General features: G+C 43.0%; 1 protein-coding gene across 1 annotated transcript in view; it reads left to right on the top strand.

Annotated features, from left to right (window-relative positions):
- The window catches only part of LOC143927509 (neural-cadherin-like), a 189,547-nt gene that overhangs the window by 107,368 nt on the left and 59,134 nt on the right, over window positions 1-23,045 (top strand). Inside the window, exons 13-17 of the mRNA XM_077451614.1 lie at window positions 4,041-4,290; window positions 4,764-4,891; window positions 9,768-9,954; window positions 17,015-17,158; window positions 21,797-22,080. Coding sequence (XP_077307740.1) covers window positions 4,041-4,290; window positions 4,764-4,891; window positions 9,768-9,954; window positions 17,015-17,158; window positions 21,797-22,080 — 993 coding nt within the window. The remainder of the gene's footprint in view (window positions 1-4,040; window positions 4,291-4,763; window positions 4,892-9,767; window positions 9,955-17,014; window positions 17,159-21,796; window positions 22,081-23,045) is intronic.

Genomic DNA, 23,045 nt, shown 5'->3' with positions numbered 1-23,045 from the left:
CTCATATTATATGGTTTTGGTAAATCTGAAGGAAAAACTCAGCAGAAAATCTGATAGTGTGTACGGGGCTTTAGATGACCAAGTGGACCAACAGTAGTGAAATTAAATAAATCCCTGTAGGCTTAATACCAAGGGTAGATGAGTCAAGAATAGACAGTTTCACTTGTAGTTATCATAGATGGTCTTAATATCTTAATATAACCCTTTTGTATTTAACTACTTGCCGACGAGCCGCCGTCGTTATATGGCAGCAGATTGGCTCCCCTGCGTGAATCGCCGTAGCTGTACGGTGGACGATTTAAGGGCTATAGGGGAAGCGCAGGGGCAGACTGACAACTCATGGGGCCCCCTGGGCAATAGGAGAAAATTATGGGGCCCCCAGGCCATAGATTATGGGGCCACACAGTATACACACACACACATACAGTATAAACACACAGACACACAATATACACACACAATATACACATTAACACACTGAAAAGGTACTGGAGAGGCGGGGCAGCTATAATTTTGGGATTTTTAAAAAAACACAGATTTTTACATACTGTCCCTGGTTTTATTGAGGCTGGCAACCCTGATGGAGCTCCTTAGTGGCATGGGGCAGTGCCCGAGTGCCCGAATGGTCAATCCGCCCCTGGGGGCAAGCAAAAGTGATGTGCATGGTCAGCGGGCGCGATGTCCACCAGAGACCCACAGTCGTTCCTCTGGGAGCCAGAACAGGGTCGGTCAATGTAAACAAACAGATCAACATTCGGCCATGGAAGTAGAAGAGATCTGCTGTTCCTAGTGATCAGGAACAGTGCTCTCTCTGTATTCCCAGTCAGTCCACTTCCCCCCCCCCCCCAGAGTTAGAAACACTTCCCTAGGGAACACTTAATCCCTTGATCGCCCCCTAGTGCTAACCCCTTCCCTGCCAGTGACATTTATACAGTAATCAGTGGCTGTTTTTAGCTCTGATTGCTGTATAAATATCAATGGTCCCAAAAAAGTGTCCAAAGTGTCCGATCTATCCGCCACAAGTCCTGCCAAAAATCGCTAATTGGCGTCATTACTAGTAAAAAAAAAAAATGATAATAAAAATACAATAAATATAACCCATATTTTGTAGACGCTATAACTTTTGCGTAAACTAAGCAATATACACTTATTGCATTTTTTTTTTTTTTTTACCAAAAATATGTAGAAGAATACATATTGGCCTAAACTGAGGAATTTTATTTTATTTTTTAGGGATATTTATTATAGAAAAAAAACTAAAAAATATTATTTTCTTTTTCAAAATTGTCACTCTTTTTTTGTTTATAGCGCAAAAAAAATAAAAACTGCAGAGATGATCAAATACTACAAAAAGAGAGCTCTATTTTTGGGAAAAAAGGACATCAACTTTGTTTGGGTACAGCGTGGCATGACTGCGCAATTGTCAGTTAAAGCGTATTGCAAAAAATGGCCTGGTCAGGAAGTGGGTAATTCCTTCTGGGGCTGAAGTGGTTAATAAACAAAGAGAATGCTGCACATATAATTGTAGGAAAAACTTTTAATGGCATACAATTCCTAGCACAAAACCAGTACTGTTCTCTGTTCCCTCCCCCTACTTCCTGTTGCATCATTTCCTGTCCTAAGCTTAATGAACCAACCCAACAGGTTCATTGGCATAACAATAGGTGAATCTTTGCTTTTTAAACAATACATGGTCTTGAAATGTTATTCCATTTTTATGCTATAAAAATCACTAAAATAGCCATAGCAACACAGAGACCGACTCCAGTCACCAGTTAAGCAGTTGTTTGGAGAAGCCTCTATTGCTAAGCTTCCTAAACTTGGAACTTATGTGACAATAACGTCCTTCCATTTCACTTACTGTTTACATACTATTTACTTACTTGGGCCTGGTGACAGCTGAAGAAAGCTGCTTGCCCTTATGATTTTGTGGCTCATCTCACTCAACCCTGAGATTGACTCACCTTCTAGGGTCCAGTGCTCCACCAAAACTTTTTACCCATAAATCATAGGAAGCCTTAGGTCCTTGGCATGAAAATCCACAAGATGTGGTTTTTCTTTTTGACATTCCAAGAACTCAACCCTCAGGCATGCCCTGCTGTGGAGACAGCTGATGACCCAAGTCCCAAGACAAGATGACCCAAGACAGCTGATGGCCCAAGTATTTCTTAACACTCAAACAAGCATAATATTGCAGATGTCAGAGCGTAGTTCAAAATGTCCCCTTTATACCAGGGTTCTCCAAACTTTTTAAACAAAGGGCCAGTTTACTGTCCTTTATGGACTTTAGGGGGGCCAGCGGGAGTAGAAACTTTCCTGGCATCAGTGGGATTAGACGATATCTCTGGCTTGGTGGTCAGTGGGAGTAAAAAATTACATAGCACCTGTGGCCAGTAGGAGGAGTAGTGCCCTGTCATTGGTATCAGTGAGAGTAATAGTGCCCCATCATTGACAATAGTAGGAGGAATAGTTTCCCATCATTGGTGTCAGTGGGAGGAATGGTGCCCCATCATTGGTGTCAGTGGGAGAAATAGTGTCCCATCATTGGTGTCAGTGGCAGGAATAGTGTCCCATCATTGGTGTCAGTGGGAGGAATAGTGCCCTATAATTTATATCAGTGGTAGATTAAAACAAAAAAGTGTAGCGCTTAGGTGGCAACAAATCACATGAACCAGTAAGGCACTAATTCAAGCAAAGAAAATTACATACACTTCAAAAAAAGAAAATATGTGTAAATTCCGTTGTATATCAAGCGATCTTACTCCCAGGTGGAAGAGTGCATGAACCTCATGCACACAAAAGGTTAAAGTAAATTAAATTAATTTAACATATACAGTCCATCAAGTGAACGTCTAATGCCCCGTACACACGAGCGGACTTTTCGACATCCAAACTCCGACGGACCGAGTCCGTCAGACTATCCGATCGTGTGTGGGCTGCAACGGACTTTAGCTTCGCTAAAGTCTGACGGACTTTAGAAATGAAGCATGCTTTAAATTTTCCCGACGGAACTCCGCCGGACCCGGTCCCCTTCGAAAAGTTCGCTCGTGTGTGTGCTACTCCGACGGACTAAAACCGACGCTAGGGCAGCTATTGGCTACTGTCTATGAACTTCCTACGTCGAATCCCGTCGTACGTCATCACGTTCGACTCCGTCGGAGTTTGGTGTGATGGTGTGTGGCCAAGTCCGTTCGGTCGAAAAATCCGCCAGAACTCCGTCGGAACTCCAGCGGAACTCCGTCGGAGGTTTGTCAGACTTAATCCCTCTCGTGTGTACGGGGCATAACAGTCCTTGAAATGTGTAATATCAATCACAATTCCAAACTTGAGGTGACGTGAAAAAAGGTGAAATTCAACTTCTGATGTGTAGAATAATACCACCACCACCGTGATAAAGAAGGGGAGAGGAGGCTTACCAAATGACGTGGACTCAGAGGAAGGCTTACGCCTCTCGAGTCATATGGGCCTATAGGTTAGCAAACCAGATAATCATACATCTAGTATGTAATCTCCCGCAAGTCTTCAGGTCATGAAATCATCCGTAGCGATCCTTCTATAGTGCTCATCCCACGAAAATAGGGGGCTCAGGTATCAAAGACCATGGAACTAGAAAAATTTGGTTCAATCGTAATAGCATAGTCAGAAAGTAGCGATGTCTGTAAGGGGGTCCACCCGACGCATTTCAACTAAACAGTCGTCCTTTACACCTTTATATCAGTGGTAGATATTATGCCCCATTGTTGGTGTCAAAGGAAGGAATTGTGCCCCACTTTTGGTGTCAGTGGAAGGGGCAGATAAAGACAAGCAAAGGGCCACAGTTTGAAAACCACTGCTCTATATAAAAGTGAATGGTGCCTTCATGTGCATGGGCCACAGATGTAAACTGGGGTGATCGGGGATAAAATTTGCAGGAAATCCTTGGGGTGTATGATGGACAGATATCACTTCGTCTTTCATTCTCATCAAGAGATTTCCCAATGCATACTTGTGTTTTCCTAAAATTACAACTTTATTCCATTGCTTCTCTTGGTTCTGTGTAGACCGTCAAGGCAAGATCACTTCTGGGAGATCCTCGAGTGACATATAATTTGGAAGAAGGACTAGTTCCTGAGAGTAACATGCCAGTACGTTTCTATCTGACCGTGAACCGGGAGGATGGTTCTGCTTCAGTATTAGTGGCTGAGAACCTCGACTATGAAACCACCAGGAACTTTATCTTGAAAATCAGAGCTCAGAATGTTGCTGCGGTGCCTCTAGCTGCCTTCACTACAGTGTATATTAACATCACAGGTAGGACTGAGTGACCTGAGTACACACCTTGTAAAGTGCACCTTTTCTCATGCAGGAACATTATACTAAGCCACCCAACAGACACAGAAGGTATATTGGCTGGCTGTTAAGGCTAAACATACTCTTCTAATTTCAATCTGTTAATTGTATTAATGAATTTAGCTGCCTAAGGAGTGGTAATAAAGGTTCACGGGATGAGATTGATAGAAACACACTCATTGTAATACTGAGAAGAGTTTATGATCTTGGCTGTCTTCTCTCAGAAGCGAACTTGAAAACAGCCAAAGCATTTATACAGCAGGGAAGAAGAAATTTTTTGGGGGGGAATTGTATGTTATTAGGCTTTAGTGTATGATTAAAATGTATCCAAAGAACTAGATTTTGGTATTAAATTTTAGTTTTTTCTTTTATTGTCGCATAGCAGTTGTACTTTAACACTGTAAAAACACTAAGATGCTTTGTTGAACTTGCAGATGTGAATGATAATGTCCCATTCTTCAGCTCGTCAATATATGAGGCTTCAGTGACTGAAGGACTTGAGTTGGGGACCTTTGTCCTTCAGGTTTCTGCATCTGACCAAGACCTAGGTCTTAATGGAGAGGTAACCAATCATAGACCACACTCTTTAGGTTTCATATGTACATTTTCTATGAACATTGTCCTCATTGATATTCTCTTTACCCATTTTTAGGCATAATTGACTAATGAAATGTCCACTTAATCATCAACATTTCAAGGCGAGCATGATCCAACATTCCATTGGCTGGGCCGACATGATCCAACATCCCATTTGCTGGTCCAACATAATCCATCATTTCAATGGATGTGCCAGAATGATCCAACATTCCATTGGCTGGGCCCACATGAGCCAACATTTCATTAGCTGGTCTAACATAATCCATTATTCCACTGTATGTGCCAGAATGACCCAACATTCCATTGGCTGGGCCAACATGATCCAACATTTCATTGGCTGGTCCAACATAATCCATTATTCCATTGAATGTGCCAGAATGATCCAACATTCCATTGGCTGGTCCAACATAATCCATCATTGCATTGGATGTTCCGGAATGATCCAACATTCCAATGGCTGGACCAACATGATCCAACATTCCACTGGCTGGTGCAGCATAATCCATCATTCCACTGGAAGTACCAGAATTATCCAGAATTCCATTGGCTGGGCCAACATGATCCAATCTTCCATTGGCTGGGCCAACATGATCCATCACTCTATTGGCTGGGCCAACATGATTCAACCTTCCATTTGGTTGTGCCACTCATCAACATACCATTGGTAGTATGAACCTTCAGCAACATTCCATTGGTTGTACCAATAGTTGTCACCATCCCATTAGTAGTATCAATATTCATCAGCATTATGTTGGTTGTATTAATATTCATCACTGTTCCACAGTACCAAATTTTGAAAGTATTCAGTTGGTTGTACATAAAATGAGTGACAATCTACTGAATGTCCCAACATTTTGCAACATTTCCTTTTCTGTAACTATGTTTTTTGATTAACCTATCATGTTTATCGAACATTATGTAAATTTCACCATGCCAGCTTACCTTTTACGTTTTCAGATCTATATAAACTTTTTATTGGCTTCTGATTGAAATGTTTTTTTACAGTAAACTAGAATATCATTATTATTAATTATTAGCCAAAAGTTATAAAAGCATAGTTGGTTTGAGACACAGAAATGCCCTTTCTAACAGATTTTCTAATCTTTTCATTTTTCATTTTGAAAAGTGTGGGGAAGGTTTAGAACCTGTGTCAGGTTATTAATACTGCAAAAGACGTGTAGGCACGCTGGACCCGAGTGGAAAGGTCAGGTTTGATCTCTAGTTCAAGGAAGGCAGCTCTCCATTAAGCAGGATATCCCACAGGGTCCTTGGAAAAGTCTAACAAAAGTGTAAAAAAGCAAATTGGCACTTTCAAACTTTTAAACTTTGCTCAGGGTTTTAATACTGCCATTGTCCTCCAGGGGAGACACGTCATAAAACTTAAGATAGATCTTCGTAAGAAGGACACAGCAAAACAAAACCGACCATTTTACCCTTCCCTAGCCATTCTTTGGGCTGTTAAGAGGTGCCCCCCTCCAAAAATGTGTTGGTTGTATTTGATATTCTTAACCTATAAATGTTTCAAAAAGACCTTTAAATGATACTGCATTTGTACTTGTTACTCGGTACATGACCAAGAGTTCCTGACCATCCCTTCATCCTTATGAGCAAGGTCAACACATTCTTAAAGTGTGTACTAGACCAGTGATTCTCAACCCTGGTGAGACCAAGGCCCGGTTATTTCTTCCCAAATCTTCCATGCGCCAACAGCAAATAAAAGTTTATGCCCATACAAAAAAATCTTTAGAAATGTAAAATATATGTATATATGTATTAAAAAGAGAGTAGTCAGTCAAAAATATAATTTGGTCAATAAATAAATAACATTCTACCTGAAATCCTATGTATTATCCAGGCCAAATATTATTTCTGCACAAGCCAGCCATTCTCAAGGTTCCTCTAAAGGTTGGAAGGGGTTCCTTGAGCTGTGGCTGATTGACCTCCCAAGTGATGGTGTCTGGATATTTCCATACCCAACGCCACTTGGCAGAGCCAGTGCAATGACACCAATGGTCTCTTTAGCTATAGGTAAGGAGGGTATTGTAAGCACCACTGTAAGGGGGACATTCTTCTCACTGATGTAAGGGACATTATTCTTAAAAGGGGACATTCTTCCCACTGACCACCAATGTATGTGGGGGCCATTTTACTAACCACCAATGGAAGGGGGGCATTCTTCCCACTGACCACCAATGTAAGAGGCATTTTTCCCCCTGTCTCCCAATTAATTGAATTGGCCATTTTACCTACTGACCACTAATGGAAGAGGGGCATTCTTAGCACTGACCACTAATGTATGGGGAGCAGTCTCTCTGACCACCAATAGAAGCGGGGCATTCTTCCCTCTGACCACCAAAAGAAGAGGGTAATTTTTCAAATTGATCACCAATGTAAGGAGCATTCTTCCCACTGACCACCAATGTATGGGGCGCATTCTCTCTGATCACCAATAGAAGAGGAGGCATTCTTCCCTCTGATCACGATTCGAAGATGGCCATTCTTCACATTGACCACCAATATAAGGGGCATTCTTCCCACTGATCACCAATGTAAGGAGCATTCTTCCCATGGATCACCAATGTAAGGGACATTCTTACCAATGATCACCAATGTAAGGGACGTTCTTCCCATTGACCACCAATGTAAGGAGCATTCTTCCCACTGATCGCCAATGTAATGGGCATTTTTCCCACTGATCACCAATGTAAGGGGCATTCTTCCCACTGATCACCAATGTAAGGGACGTTCTTCCCATTGACCACCAATGTAAGGAGCATTCTTCCCACTGATCACCAATGTAAGGGACATTCTTCCCATTGACCACCAATGTAAGGAACATTCTTCCCACTGATCACCAATGTAAGGAGCATTCTTCCCACTGATCACCAAAGTAAGGGACATTCTTCCCACTGATCACCAATGTAAGGGACATTCTTCCCACTGATCACCAATGTAAGGGACATTCTTCCCACTGATCACCAATGTAAGGGACATTCTTCCCACTGATCACCAATGTAAGGGGCATTCTTCCCACTGATCACCAATGTATGGGGGCATTCTCTCTGACCACAAATAGAAGAGGGGCACTCTTCCCATTGACCACCAATATAAGGAGCATTCTTCCCACTGATCACCAATGTAAGAAACACATTTCGCATTGTCCTCCATTTGACTGATTGTATCAGGGGTTCCGTAAGACCTAAAAAATTATTTCAAGGATTCCTCTGGCGTAAAAAGGTTGACAAAGACCGGCAGAGGCTATTATTTGAAAGAAAATAACGTTTTATGCTGCCTTTTCTAAAGGCAACACAAAACATCAACATGTCACCATTCACCTAACATACATCTCGTAGCATCCTGGTTATTCACTATTTAAACAAATTAAAACCTCCATACCCATAGATTTCCATTATACGTACACACAAACAGGTTTCAACAGGTTTTCAAACACCGTCCTACTATACTTATCTCTGCTGGGTTATCATGTGTGTATTATTACAAAAAGGAGAGAAAAAAAAAAAAAAAGCAACATGAATCCATGAATCTAAACATTTCTTTATGGATGAAAAAATACATTTCTTACTTCTTCCTTTTGCTTTGATGTATCTGTGCATGTCTCGTTGAATTAATTCTCTCCCGCTGATCCTCGCCATCCTTGCAGGGGACAACCCATGCCAGTCTTCCCAAAACAAACTGTCACTTTCATCTTTCTCTTCCATACCAAAGGGTAAAATGAAGAGCGCAAACGGCAAGATTCCCCAATTCACAAAGTGTCAGTTCCCCCCGCTGCTCAGTCTCCCAGCAACTAGTGCAATGCGTGACTTCGCCACAAATTCGAGTCATAATATTCTATCAGGACGCTTGTTCCACTTGGTGATAGAATACGGGAGGAAAAGAGAGGAAACATTGATAGTGAGCAACCACAAGATATATAAATAAATAAATAAATAAAAAGGGAAACTGTCAATACAAATATTGGTCGTTTCAGGGTCAATTAACATGAAGACATATTACTAATGTTGGTGCATTGCAGTGTCTTTCATTTTGAATAGAACCCCAATGCTCTAAAGGTGGAGGGGTCTCCAAACTTTTCAAACAAAGAGCCTGTTGACTGTCCTTCGTGCTTTATGAGGGCTTGCCTGTGGTCAGCAGAAATAAAAAATAATCTGGTGGCAGTAAACAATGTCCCATCATGGGTTTTATTTGGAGAAGAGTGCTGAGTGGTGGTGAACCCAGAAATATACTGGAACCATCAGATGGGAGGTCAATTAGCAAAAGTTTAAGGAACCCCTAGTAACCTTTGGAGGAACCCTGGTTCAGCATGGCCGTACTATAAGCCCCCGTACACACGGTCGGAGAATCCGTCGGAATGTGTCCTATTGGACCGTGTTGTCGGATAATCCGACTGTGTGTGGTCTGCATCGGACTGATTCCGTCGGAATATCCGTCGGACCAAATTTACCAACATGTTGGAAATATTTTCCGACAAACTGGTCCGATCGGACATACTCCGATCATGTGTAGAGAATTTTGATCGGACAAAGTGCCACGCATGCTCAGATCAAATTCCCACATCAAAGCTATTGGCTACTAGCCTGAACGTAGTCCCATCGTAACTAAATAACGTCATCACGTTCTGAACGATTGGATTTTCCGACAACTTGGTCCGACCGTGTGTATGCAACAGTTTCGGACACAATCCGTCGGACAGAATCCGTCGGACAAAATCCAACGGATTTGGTTGGCAGAATGTCCGACCGTGTGTACAGGGTCTAAGGCTGAGGTCTCAAATGGTAGGGATGTGTCCAGACAGTTCCTGACCTCCATGTCTTGTCTTCCAGATCATGTATTCCATATTGGAAGATCGTAGTGGGGACCACGCTCTGTTCCACATAGACCCCCAGACAGGGAGCATCTACACCGCAGCAGTCTTCGACCGAGAGACAAAGACGTCGTACTTACTGGAGGTCAAATCATCCGATGGTTCAGAATCCGCTCGACCAGGAAAACACGGGCAGCCCAATACTGGTACACAAATATCTAGAATTCAGTCTAATATGTATATGTTGGCTTATTTTTTTCGTTTTGCTAAAACTACTCATGAGTAGACATGTGCGATTCATTTCGTACGAATCTCAAATTCGTACGAATTTCCCTAAATTCGTACATTCGAGAGGATCCGAAATACGAATTGCCATGCGTCCGACTTTTGTACGAAATACGAACTTTTGTTTACGAATCCCCAGGAGGAAGTCAGCACAGCACAGGGATGATGGGAGCCCCTCATCTAACGAAAATTCGTATTTCGGATAGGAAATTCTTCAACGGAATTTCGTATTTCGGATAAAAACCCAACTTCCATCAGCATCGACTGTCATCTTGAGGTATATTTTTGCCTTTAAATTAATCGTAAAGAACGTTCATACAAGTTAACGAACCTAACGACAATTCGTATTTTGTATGAATTGAAATTGAATTTCGGACACGAAATACGAAGTACGAATTAATTTTAATACGAACCGTAACGGAACAGAACAAAACAAATTTATTGACGGCGCCCATGTCTACTCACGAGGAGGATGACTTGAACGAGGACATTGAGCAGCTCAAGCTATGTGAGAAGGCATATAGAGAAAAAATGTTGCGCTAACAAATATTGCAGTGACTTGTGCCAACTTATTGACAAAAACACTATAGTAAAGTAAACACAATAACTTATTAAATATAACATAGACCAACTTTAGTGATAAAATCTCAATAAAGTGCCAAAATTACAATAAAGTGCATAAGTGTATAATAGAAATTCATATATATTATTCATATAGATTGCGAAGAAAAAAGTGCATGTGAAAGAGTGATTAGTTCCGCATATTCAAGAGTTCACACTCTATAGCGCCCCAAAAGGAATCCTCGCCAGTACCGCCACCCGTAAGAGTGAGGCTTACCGAAATGAGTAGACCTGAAAAGGCATACGCCTCACAAGTCACCATAGGCTTAGTAATACAGGCAGATTCCTACTTCAAATGGATCACCGATATTCCCCTTATTCTGGTTAAGGCAGAGTGGTGGGCAGGAGCGGAATGTTCATCAAAACTCCATATGGTCATATGCAATAAATCATACAAGAACTCGCATAGTGTAATAACATTTAGGAGTATTTAATAGGATTAAATAGAATTAAAAACACTCACATTTTAGAAGACAAAATTGAGCCATTAAATTAGATCGCAGAGAAAGCGCGATGCGGTAGGTAAGTCGACCCGACGCATTTCGTCCTCTAAGACATCATCTGGGGTATCGACCCCCTGCCACACTAGTTTTGGATGGAGTAGAGAAGGGTTTAAAGTGGTTGTAAACCCTTACAAACCACTTTGACCTACAGGTAAGCCTAGATTAAGGCTTACCTGTAGGTCCAAGAAATATCTACTAAACCTTTAGGAGATATTTAGTAAAAGACAGTGACAGCTGTCTATGGCGCATGCGCCGTAGACAGCAGCACGCAGACGCACTATCACCGTTAGCAGCATGCCGCTACTAACGGCAATATGCCGTTAGTGGCGGCTCCCGTGCGCATGCGCGGGAGTGACGTCATCGCTGCTCCGGCGATGTGAGTGGCCGGAGCAGCGATACCCAGAACAAGATGGATACTCCAGACTACAGGGGACAGCGGTGACATCGCTGGCTCCTGTGTCAGGTAAGTGACACATAATGGACTCCTATGCGATGCATGGTAGCTCATTATGCTTTACCTTTGCAGGGAGACAAAGAGGAAGTAAACTCATCAGGGTTTACTTCCTCTTTAAACCCCAGCCAGTTTTGATTTATTTTTTTGCTGCCCATGTACCAGTGACATAACAGTAAACCCTTGTACACACGGTCGGACATTCTGATGGAAAATGTCCGATCGGAACCGTGTTGTCGGATAATCCGACCATGTGTGTGGGCTCCATCGGACTGTTTCCGTCATAATATCCCACGGACCAAGTTTTCCAGCTGGGCTATAAAATTTTCCGACAACATGAACCAATCGGACCTTGTCCGATCATGTGTAGAGAATTTCCGATCGGAAAAAGTGCCACGCATGCTCAGATCAAATTCCTAGACCAAAGCTATTGACTACTAGCCTGATGGTAGTCCCGTCGTAACGAAATAACGTCATCACGTTCTGAACGATCGGATTTTCCCACAACTTTGTCCGACCGTGTGTATGCAACAGTTTCGGACAAATTTGGTTGTCGGAATGTCCGACCGTGTGTACAAGGGCTTAGAGGAAATATCCTGTGAGAGGAATTCCTTCTTAGACAAATGTCCACATTAATATTTTCACCAAACCTTTTGATCTGGGCACAGCAATAAAATTCAGGATTTTCCCTTTCATTATTTTTTTCGGTGTCATTGGTTACCAGTACAAACGGAGGGTTGATGGCCCCCAACAGGAGGACAGCAATTGAAACTCGACAAAGAATTGAACCCTACCCTTCTCTATCCAAAACGAAATAATAAAAAGGTTTTGCCCTAAGATACACTTTAGGAAACACAAGTCTTTCCCCCTGGCCTGTGACTGGACAGTAAAAAGAGAAGCAGCACAGTGATGAGCCTCCTCTCTCTGTCCCACTGCTCTCTCCTCCTATCAACATGCTTCTTGTCAGCACATGAATGGATTGGCTGCTTGTACTGCTTCTTCTGAGCCCAGGTCTTTCTAAACTCGGCCCTGCTTGTACCTGGACAGTGAAGGGAGAAGTAGCACAGGGATGAGCTCAGCTCATCTCTCTGTCACTTTGCTATCTCCGCCTATCAGTATGCTTCTTGTCAGCATTTGAACTGATTGGCTCCTTGTACTGTTTCTTCTGAGCCCCTGGTCCTTCTGGACCTACCTCAGCTTGTGACTGGACAGTGAAAGAAGATGCAGCACAGGAATGAGCACATCTGTGTTTTCTCCTCCCATAAGCATGCTTTTTGTCAGCACATGAACCGATTGACTCCTTGTGTTGCTTCTCCCAATCCTAGCCTGAGCTATGTTGTACAATGACTGCAAAAGGCTGACAGCAGTTCAAATTCAGGTACTCACACTGCTTACAGTGGTGTGAAAAAGTGTTTGCCCCCTTCCTCATTTCCTGTTCCTTTGCATGTTTGTCACACTTAAGTGTTTCGGAACATCAAACCAATTTAAACAATAGTCAAGGACAACACAAGTAAACACAAAATGCAATTTGTAAATGAAGGTGTTTATTATTAAAGGTGAAAAAAAATCCAAACCATCATGGCCCTGTGTGAAAAAGTGATTGCCCCCTAAACCTAATAACTGGTTGGGCCACCCTTAGCAGCAACAACTGCAACCAAGCGTTTGCGATAACGTGCAATGAGGCTTTTACAGCGTCCTGGAGGAATTTTGGCCCACTCATCTTTGCAGAATTGTCCTAATTCAGTTACATTAGAGGGTTTTCGAGCATGAACGGCCTTTTTAAGGTCATACCACAACATCTCAATAGGATTCAGGTCAGGACTTTGGCTAGGCCACTCCAAAGTCTTCATTTTGTTTTTCTTCAGCCATTCGGTGGTGGACTTGCTGGTGTGTTTAGGATCATTGTCCTGCTGCAGAACCCAAGTTCGTTTCAGCTTGAGTACACGAACAGATGGTCGGACATTCTCCTTCAGGATCTCTTGGTAGACAGCAGAATTCATAGTTCCTTTTATCACGGCAAGTCTTCCAGGTCCTGAAGCAGCAAAACAGCCCCAGACCATCACACTACCACCACCATATTTTACTGTTGGTATAATGTTCTTTTTATGAAATGCAGTGTTCCTTCTACGCCAGATATACTTGGACACACACCTTCCAAAGAGTTCCACTTTTGTCTCATCGGTCCACAGAATGTTGTCCCAAAAGTCTTGGGGATCATCAAGATGTGTTGTGGAGAAATTGAGATGAGCTTTGATGTTCTTTTTGCTCAGCAGTGGTTTTCTCCTTGGAACTCTGCCATGCAGGCCATTTTTGCCCAGTCTTTTCCTGATGGTGGAGGCATGAACGCTGACCTTAACTGAGGCAAGTGAGGCCTGCAGTTCCTTGGATGTTGTTGTGGGGTCTTTTGTGACCTCTTGGATGAGTAGTCGCTGCGCTCTTGGGGTAATTTTGGGCGGCCGGCCACTCCTGGGAAGGTTCACCACTGTTCCATGTCTTCGCCATTTGTGGATAATGGCTCTCACTGTGGTTCGCTGAATTCCCAAAGCTTTGGAAATGGCTTTATAACCCTTTCCAGACTGATAGATCTCAATTACTTTCTTTCTCAATTGTTCCTGAATTTCTTTGGGTCTCGGCATGATGTGTAGCTTTTAAGGATCTTCTGGTGGACCTTACTGTGTCAAGCAGCTCCTATTTAAGTGATGCCTTGATTGTGAACAGGTGTGGCAATAATCAGGCCTGGGTATGGCTAGAGAAATTGAACTCAGGTGTGGACAACCACAGTTATAGTATGTTTTAACAAGGGGGGCAATCACTTTTTCACACAGGGCCATGATGGTTTGGATTTTTTTTCACCTTTAATAATAAACACCTTCATTTGCAAATTGCATTTTGTGTTTACTTGTGTTGTCCTTGACTATTGTTTAAATTGGTTTGATGTTCCAAAACACTTAAGTGTGACAAACATGCAAAGGAACAGGAAATGAGGAAGGGGGCAAACACTTTTTCACACCACTGTACATGTAAACAAACACTATTCAGTTTGTGAATCAACAGTGAAAGAAGAAGTAACACAGGAATGAGCTCATCTTTTTGTCACTCTGCTCTCTCCTCCTATAAGCAGGCTTCTTGTCAGCACATGAATTGATCGGCTGCTTATACTGCTTCTTCTGTGCCCATATCCTTCTGGACCCACCCCAGTCTGTGACTGGAAAGTGAATAGAGAAGCAGCACAGCGATGAGCTCAACTCTCTATGACTCTGCTCTTTTCTCCTATCAGCATACTACTTTTCAGCACATTAACTGATTGGCCTCTTGTACTGCTCCTCCTGAGCCCACACCTTTCTGGATTCACCCCAGTCTGTGACTGGAAAGTGAAAAAAAAAGCAGCCCAGTGATGAGCTTCTTCTGAGACTTCCAGACCTGCCCCACTCTGTTACCGGACAGTGAAAGGAGAAGCAGCACAATATTGACTTAATCTTCCTATCACTTTGCTTTCTCCTCCTATAAGAATGCTTCTTGTCGGCACATGAACTTATTGGCTCTTTATGCTGCTTCTGAGCCCAGGTCCTTCTGTATCCACCCCAGTCTGTGACTGGACAATGAAAAGAGAAGCAGCACAGTGGTGAACTCATTTCTCTGTCACTCTGAGAGGCTGAGGGACCATGTAGTGGTGAGTGTGGAGGACCGTGGGGTGGGTGAGTGAGGGAAGGACCGTGGAGGGGGGGGGGGGGGTGAGTGCGGGAAGGACCATGGAGGGGTGAGTGCGGGGGACCCTGGAGGGGTGAGTGCAGGAAGGACCGTGGAGAGGTGAGTGGGGGGGGGGACCGCAGAGGGGTGAGTGCGGGGAACCGTGGAGGGGTGAGTGTGGGCAGGACCGTGGAGGAGTGAGTGGGGGAAGGACCGTGGAGGGGTGAGTGCGGGAAGGACCGTGGAGGGGTGAGTGCGGAAAGGACCGTGGAGAGGTGAGTGCGAGAAGGAACGTGGAGGGGTGAGTGCGGGAAGGACCATGGAGGGGTGAGTGCGAGAAGGAACGTGGAGGGGTGAGTGCGGGAAGGACCGTGGAGGGGTGAGTGTGGGAAGGACCGTGGGGGGGGGGGGTAAGTGCAGAAAGGACCATGGAGGGGTGAGTACGGGAAAGACCGTATGGGGTGAGTGCGGGAAGGACTGTGGAGGGGTGAGTGTGGGAAGGACCGGGGGGGGGTGAGTGCAGGAAGGACCGTGGAGGGGTGAGTGCGGGAAGGACTGTGGGGGGGGGGGGGTGAGTGCAGGAAGGACCGTGGAGGGGTGAGTGCAGGAAGGACCGTGGAGGGGTGAGTGCAGACCTGGGGGGGGGTTTGTTCGCCACCCCCCCCCCCCTCCAAAAATGTTTAGCCCCAGCCGCCACTGCTCCTCCTATCAGCATGCTACTTGTCAGCAAATTAACTGATTGGCTGTTTGTGCTGCTTCTCCCACTCCAAGCCTCAACTCGGCTGTACAAAGGCTACGACTTTAAATTCAGGTAGTTACCATGCTTTGCTTGGAAACAGATGCATTTAATGATATGTTAATGAATACAGAGCTGACTTCATTTGTGTCTTTTATATGTCTTTTATATCTGCCTGGAGTTTATCTTTAAGACATAAATGGATTCATTTGTGTGGGTTTTTTTTTTTAACATCTAGTTGAAATTCGGAATGAAAACGATGAAAAAGCCCCGGGGGGTCATATTATTATTATAAGACATACCACTAATTATAATGCATTTGGGATTCATCTGTACTTTTCTCTTTATCCCTTGGGTTGTAGAAGTTCCCCTTCAAAGGGTTAATAAAATGTTCCTGATTGAAATTTGTCTATGGAAAGAATTCTGGAATAATGGGACCATCACCATTAAAATGACATAACTAGGGTAGGTGGAAAATGTATTGGAATAACTTACATTAATAAGATACATAGATGGAAAAAAAAATAAAAAAATAAAAACAGCAAAGTGAATCTATTTGTGCCGGGCTGCAGGCTACGCAGATAGATGCTGTGAATATATAATAGTTTTTCTGCGTTTATTCTCCTTTTTGAAATTGCTGAGCTCTGAAGCTGTGTAAATTACCCCCGGACTAAACGGCCTTATTGGGGCGATAGGCCGAAAAATAAAAAGCTTGTGACATCAGAAATCAATTATCTGTGTGTTATCTATTGAGAAGAATCGCTTTTGACGTCCGTCTCCCTCTTCAAGCGCGTTCAGGATAATGCGGCTGTGTAAATTGTTCTGTGCCCCCCGGGGGCCTGTTCCCGTATCGTCTACATATTAGTTTTCATTTAACGCTCTGCCCGACAGGCAGAGAAATTGCAGCCGACAGAATTGGCTCACTCTTGTTTTTTTTTTTTTTTTCTTTCCTTAATTTCCCTTTTTGCCTGTTGTCTTCGCAGATACGGCCTACGTGCGCATTTTTATCAGCGATGTCAATGATAACCCGCCGACCTTTGCGCAGAGCACCTACTATGTGAGCGTGGACGAAGACCAGGATGTGGGCACCGTGGTGGCGACTGTGAGCGCCAGTGACCCAGATGAAGGTACCGTGACGTTGGAAGGTGTAGGTTGAAAAATGGGCAAAGTGGGAGGTATTTCGTGTTGCATTTAGGTGGGCCATCAAGGGAGTAGACCTTCGGACATTATATTTCCTTTGGTGTCCACCATCTGAAAATGATAGTTCCCTGGTCTGTTATGCTAACCTGTTGACTTTAATACCATCTGAGCCATGTGGAAGATTGGGAGAGATCAGGAGAATCCGTGGAAAGTCTTTATTGCTTGCTAGTTTTGGGTCAATAACTCAAGGTTTTCAAGAAGAATGGTCAATAGGAGAGCTGGGCAACTAGCAATTTTGCATTAAATTTAGTTGTACTATGAAGGGAGAAAACCTTCAGACATTATATTGTCATTCGTATCTACCATCTGAAAATTGAGAGTTGCATGATCTGTTATTCTTACCCATTGGCTTTAATATCATCTGAGCCACATGGAAGATCAGGACACCCAACAGAAAGTCTTTATTGCTTGCTAATTCTTTGGTCAATAACTCAAGGTATTGAAGAGGGATGGTCAGTAGGACAGCTGGGCAGCTAGCAATTTTGCATTGAATTTAGACATGCTATGAAAAAAGAAAACCTTCTGACATGATATTGCATTTGGTGTCCACCATCTGAAAATGAGAGTTGCATGGTCTGTTATGCTTACCTATTGGCTTTAATACCATCTGAGCCACATGGAAGATCAGAAAAGCTACCATAAAGTCTTTATAGCTTAGTAATTTTGGGTTAATAACTTGAATTGAAGAAGGATGGTCAGTAGGACAGCTGGGCAACTAGTAATTTTTCATTGAATTTGATGTGCTATGAAGGGAGAAAACCTTCTGATATTATATCACCTTTGGTGTCCACCATTCGAAAATGATAGTTGCATGGTCTCTTACTTTAATACAGTTTGAACCACATATAAGATCAAGAGAACCAGTGTAAAAGCCATTATTGCTTGATAGATTTGGGTCAATAACTCAAGGTATCAAAGAAGGATGGCCAATAGGACAGGTGGGCAACTATCAACTTTGCATTAAATTTAGGTGTGCTATGAAGGGAGAAAACCTTCTGACATGATATTGCATTTGGTGTCCACCATCTGAAAATGAGAGTTGCATGGTCTGTTATGCTTACCTATTGGCTTTAATACCATCTGAGCCACATGGAAGATCAGAAAAGCTACCATAAAGTCTTTATAGCTTAGTAATTTTGGGTTAATAACTTGAATTGAAGAAGGATGGTCAGTAGGACAGCTGGGGAACTAGTAATTTTGCATTGAATTCGGTGTGCTATGAAGGGAGAAAACCTTCTGATATTATATCGCCTTTGGTGTCCACCTTTCGAAAATTATAGTTGCATGGTCTCTTACTTTAATACAGTTTGAACCACGTATAAGATCAAGAGAACCAGTGTAAAGCCGTTATTGCTTGATAGATTTGGGTCAATAACTCAAGGTATCAAAGAAGGATGGCCAATAGGACAGGTGAGCAACTATCAACTTTGCATTGAATTTAGGTGTGCTATGAAGGGAGAAAACCTTCAGACATTATATTGTCATTTGTATCCACCATCTGAAAATGATAGTGGCATGATCTGTTATGCTTACCTATTGGCTTTAATATCATCTGAGCCACATGGAAGATCAGGAAAGCTACCATAAAGTCTTTACAGCTTGGTAATTTTCGGTCAGTAACTCAAGGTATTGAAAAAGGATGGTCAGTAGGACAGCTGGGCAACTAGAAATTTTGCATTGAATTAGGTGTGCTATGAAGGGAGAAACCCTGATATCGCCTTTGGTGTCCACCATTCGAAAATGATAGTTGCATGGTCTCTTACTTTAATACAGTTTGAACCATGTACAAGATCAAGAGAACCAGTGTTAAGCCTTTATTGCTTGATAGATTTGGGTCAAAAACTCAAGGTATCAAAGAAGGATGGCCAATAGGACAGGTGGACAACAATCAATGTTGCATTGAATTTAGGTGTGCTATGAAAAGAGAAAACCTACTGACATTATATTGCCTTTGGCGTCCACCATCTGAAAATAATTGGATGGTTTGTTATGCAAACCAGTTGACTTTACTACCATCTGAGCCACATGGAAGATCAGGAGAGCCAGCGGAAAGTCTTTATTGCTTGCTAGTTTTGGGTCAATAACTTAAGGTATTGAAGAAGGATGGTGAGTAGGGCAGCTGGGCAACTAGTCATTTTAGAAAATGTGGTAAGGAGTGGCAGCCTCCATTTTATTCCTTTTGATAATTTTATTTTAAATAAATTTACTGGCCACATAAACTAACTCATGGGTAGTAGACAACTTGTCCTTTAAAGCCCTTCTCCAGAAAAAGTATTATACCCATCTCCCCCCTTCCCACAAATCTCCCAAAAATGAATATTCAAAAAATAAAATCTCCCAATATTAAAATATTCAGAAATATTCACTAGCACCTTCACTAAAAGACAAAAAAGAGTGCATCGGTCTTGTGCAAACTCTTCAATAAAATTGTATTAATAAATACTTTTCATACTGAAATGCTTGAGTATGAAAAGCTTGCAAAAAACGGAATATAAATCATGGCATCCACCCAAGTATAGATTCCCTCAAGGACTAACTGTAGGACACGTTCAGCAACCTTCTGTTGCTGCCTCAATTGTGTATAGTGCTGAAACATTTTGAGGGCAAAACCCTCTTTATATATATATATATATATATATATATATATATATATATATATATATATATATATATATATATGAAACCTTTTTTTGCTCAACCAAACTTAGCCCTTGTACACACGGTCGGAGATTCCGACAACTAAATCCGTCGGAGTAATTCCGACGGATTAATTCCAGAAGAGGTCCGGAAGTGATGTTGCATACACACGGTCAGACTAAGTTGTCGGAAAATCCGATTGTACATAACGTGATGACGTTATTTTGTTACGACGGGACTACATTCAGGCTAGGAGCCAATAGCTTTGGTCTAGGAATTTGATCTGAGCATGCGTGGCACTTTGTCCGTCGGAGTAGGCTACACATGATCGGAGTATGTCCGATAGGAGCATTTTGTCTGAAAGTTTTACCGGCAAGTTGGAAAACTTGGTCCGTCGGATATTCCGACGGAAACAGTCCGATGCAGACCACACACAGTCGGAATATCCGACAAAACGGTCCGATAGGAAACATTCCGTCGGAATCTCCGACCGTGTGTACAAGGGCTAAGTGTCATATTTCCTTGGCTTAAATCAGAGGACTGCATTTCTTTCCGTTTCCAACCATGTTTTCATACTGTATGAGTACTCATAGTGACCATAGTGGATGATCCAATGCAAACCACAGTGAAATGATGAGACAGCATTTGGTCACAAACATGCACACTCTTTTATTAGTGCAATGTTGCATTAGTCAAGTTAGCCAACGTTTCAGAGCCACACAGGGTTCTTCCCTCAAGGCAACATAGGCTCTATGTTGTCTTGAGAAAGGGATTCTGCCTAGCCCTGAAACATTGGCTTACTTAAAGCGGAGGTCCACCCTAAAGTGGACCTTCCGCTCATTGGAACCCTCCCCCCCTCCGGCGCCACAATTGGCACCTTTCAGGGGGGAGGGGGGTGCAGGTACCTGTACAGTACAGGTATCTGCACCCACTTCCGGGATAGCTCTCTGCGGAAAGGGGCGTAGATTACGCCCCTTTCCGAAAGTCCCCCGCTGCCTGCTGGGAAACACACAGATCCCAGAGGCAGCGGGTCCATCCTTATTGCGCAGCGCGACTCGCGCATGCGCAGTAGGGAACCGGGAAATGAAGCCGAAAGGCTCCACTTCCCGATTCCCATACCCAAGATGGCGGCGGCAGCACCCGAGAGACGATCGAGAGATCGGCTTCGGGTGCCGACATCGCGGGCGCGCTGGACAGGTAAGTGTCACTATTTTAAAAGTCAGCAGCTGCAGTATTTGTAGCTGCTGGCTTTAAAAAAAAAAAAAAAACGCGGACTCCCGGCGGACTCCCTCTTTAATTGCTGTGACCATGCACTAATAAAAGAGTATATATATTTCCCTTGCTGGCATCACTTCTGGAAGTGGAGACTGTTGATCCAGCACATCAACCTATGCCTGCACCGATAAGTCACCTGGTGGAGACGTCATCTCGTGTAGTCTTCTGGAGCCTGAGAGAACACCACTGTTGACAGCCATTAGAAAATGTTCACATCACCCGCAGCAATGTGGGTACCCAGAAAAAAGTCTCTTCTTCTCAGTATTGAGTAGGATGGAAGACTTGGAACACGTGTCGCATGACACACGGATTAAGGTAAGTTAAAGGAACTTTTAGGTACTTTATTGTACCCTGTTGATTAGTTAGAGGGGGTGAGGGGAAAGGGTATCTGCGGGATGCTTATTCTTTGAGATCAGTTTTTGGGATGGTGAAATCAGACACCTTTTCATATTTGTTTTATTAGCAAAATATTCTTTAAATTTATAAGCTCACATGCAATAAAATAGTTCTAATTTAAAACTGCAGTAATCCATAGGCGTCTATCAGAATCCTTCTTGTATTGGTCTCAGCACATCAGATGCAAATTCTCTAAGATCCCTTACTTGAAACAACTCATTTAAATGTGGTAAAAAAATATCAAATTCTTTCTTCAGGTATGAATGCAAATATCCGATATCAAATCACATCAGGTAACATTGGCGGAGTGCTGGATGTCAACCCAGAGACGGGCGCCATTTTAATTGTGCACCCCCTGGATTATGAGGAGGTGAAGGTCTATGTGCTCACCCTGTTGGCATCTGATGGGAAAAGGGAGGATTATGCCACTGTGACCATCAGCGTGTTGAACAAAAATGATGAGGCCCCAGTCTTTTCTTTGAATGAATATCGAGGAAGTGTCACAGAGGGGCTGGTTGACTTGCCAGTGTTTGTGCTACAGGTAAGGATTTTTTTTTCCGTGTTTCTAAATGCCGTTTAATGCTCCTGGTTCATAGTCCAGGTTTTCATTACCTATAATTCAACTAGTTATTGTTTAATAAACAAGTCAACTTTCCCATGTTCACCTTAGACCAGCCTTTCTCAACCTTTTCAACACAAAGGAACCCTTGAAATAGTTTTCCAGTTTCGGGGGAACCCCTGCTAAAAATGAGAAATTTACAACTCATGATACATTAGGTTGATGGGCAGTGGGAAGAATGGTCCTTACACTTGTGGTCATTGGGAAGAATGACCTCCTTACAGATAGCTAAAAATATCAACGGTGACCTTGGAAACTTATCTGAGAGGCAGAAATGGCCCAATGCTGAAGGAATCCCTAGCAACCTCTGGAGGAACACTAGGGTTCCACGGAACCCTGGTTGAGAATCACTGCCTTAGACCAATGGGTCTCAACTTGATTCAAACTTGGGCCCAGTAAATTCTTCCAAAACCTCCCATGTCCCAATAGTAAAACAAAATAAAATAAACACAATTAAAGTATAGATATAGAAGAAAAGGAAAAATGTTGGGACTTTAAATGAGGCGGTGACCGGGTAAGGTCAATTGCCTCCATCCCTATATAATTGAAACAAACAGGAGGACTGGGGGTTGGGACTTTAAATGAAGCAGGCAGGTGTAAAAAGTTTACTCATCCACTCTTCAGGAGCATGCACATGGAAAACTGAATGCTGTAGTATAATAGTAACAAGAATATCTGTAAGGTCTGACCCGGTCACGGAAGGAGATTAAGATAAAATAGAATAATTAGAGGTAATCTTACCTAGGAGAAACCCCCCCAAAACAACTCTCAAAAGTACTTACACTGTGTGTGCCTATGCAGTAGCAAAGTGCCAACATGGATCAGAAAACCCCTAGGGTTATCACTGGTGGGAGCTGAGGTGGTAATGACAGACCGGGACTCAACAA

This window comes from Lithobates pipiens, unplaced genomic scaffold, assembly GCF_037356315.1.
Source record: "Lithobates pipiens isolate NorthernLeopardFrog02 unplaced genomic scaffold, aLitPip1_a1.2 Scaffold_10, whole genome shotgun sequence".
Lineage (NCBI taxonomy): Eukaryota > Metazoa > Chordata > Amphibia > Anura > Ranidae > Lithobates > Lithobates pipiens.
The sequence above is the reverse complement of the archived record's forward strand: the minus strand, read 5'-3'. Positions and strand labels throughout refer to the sequence as shown.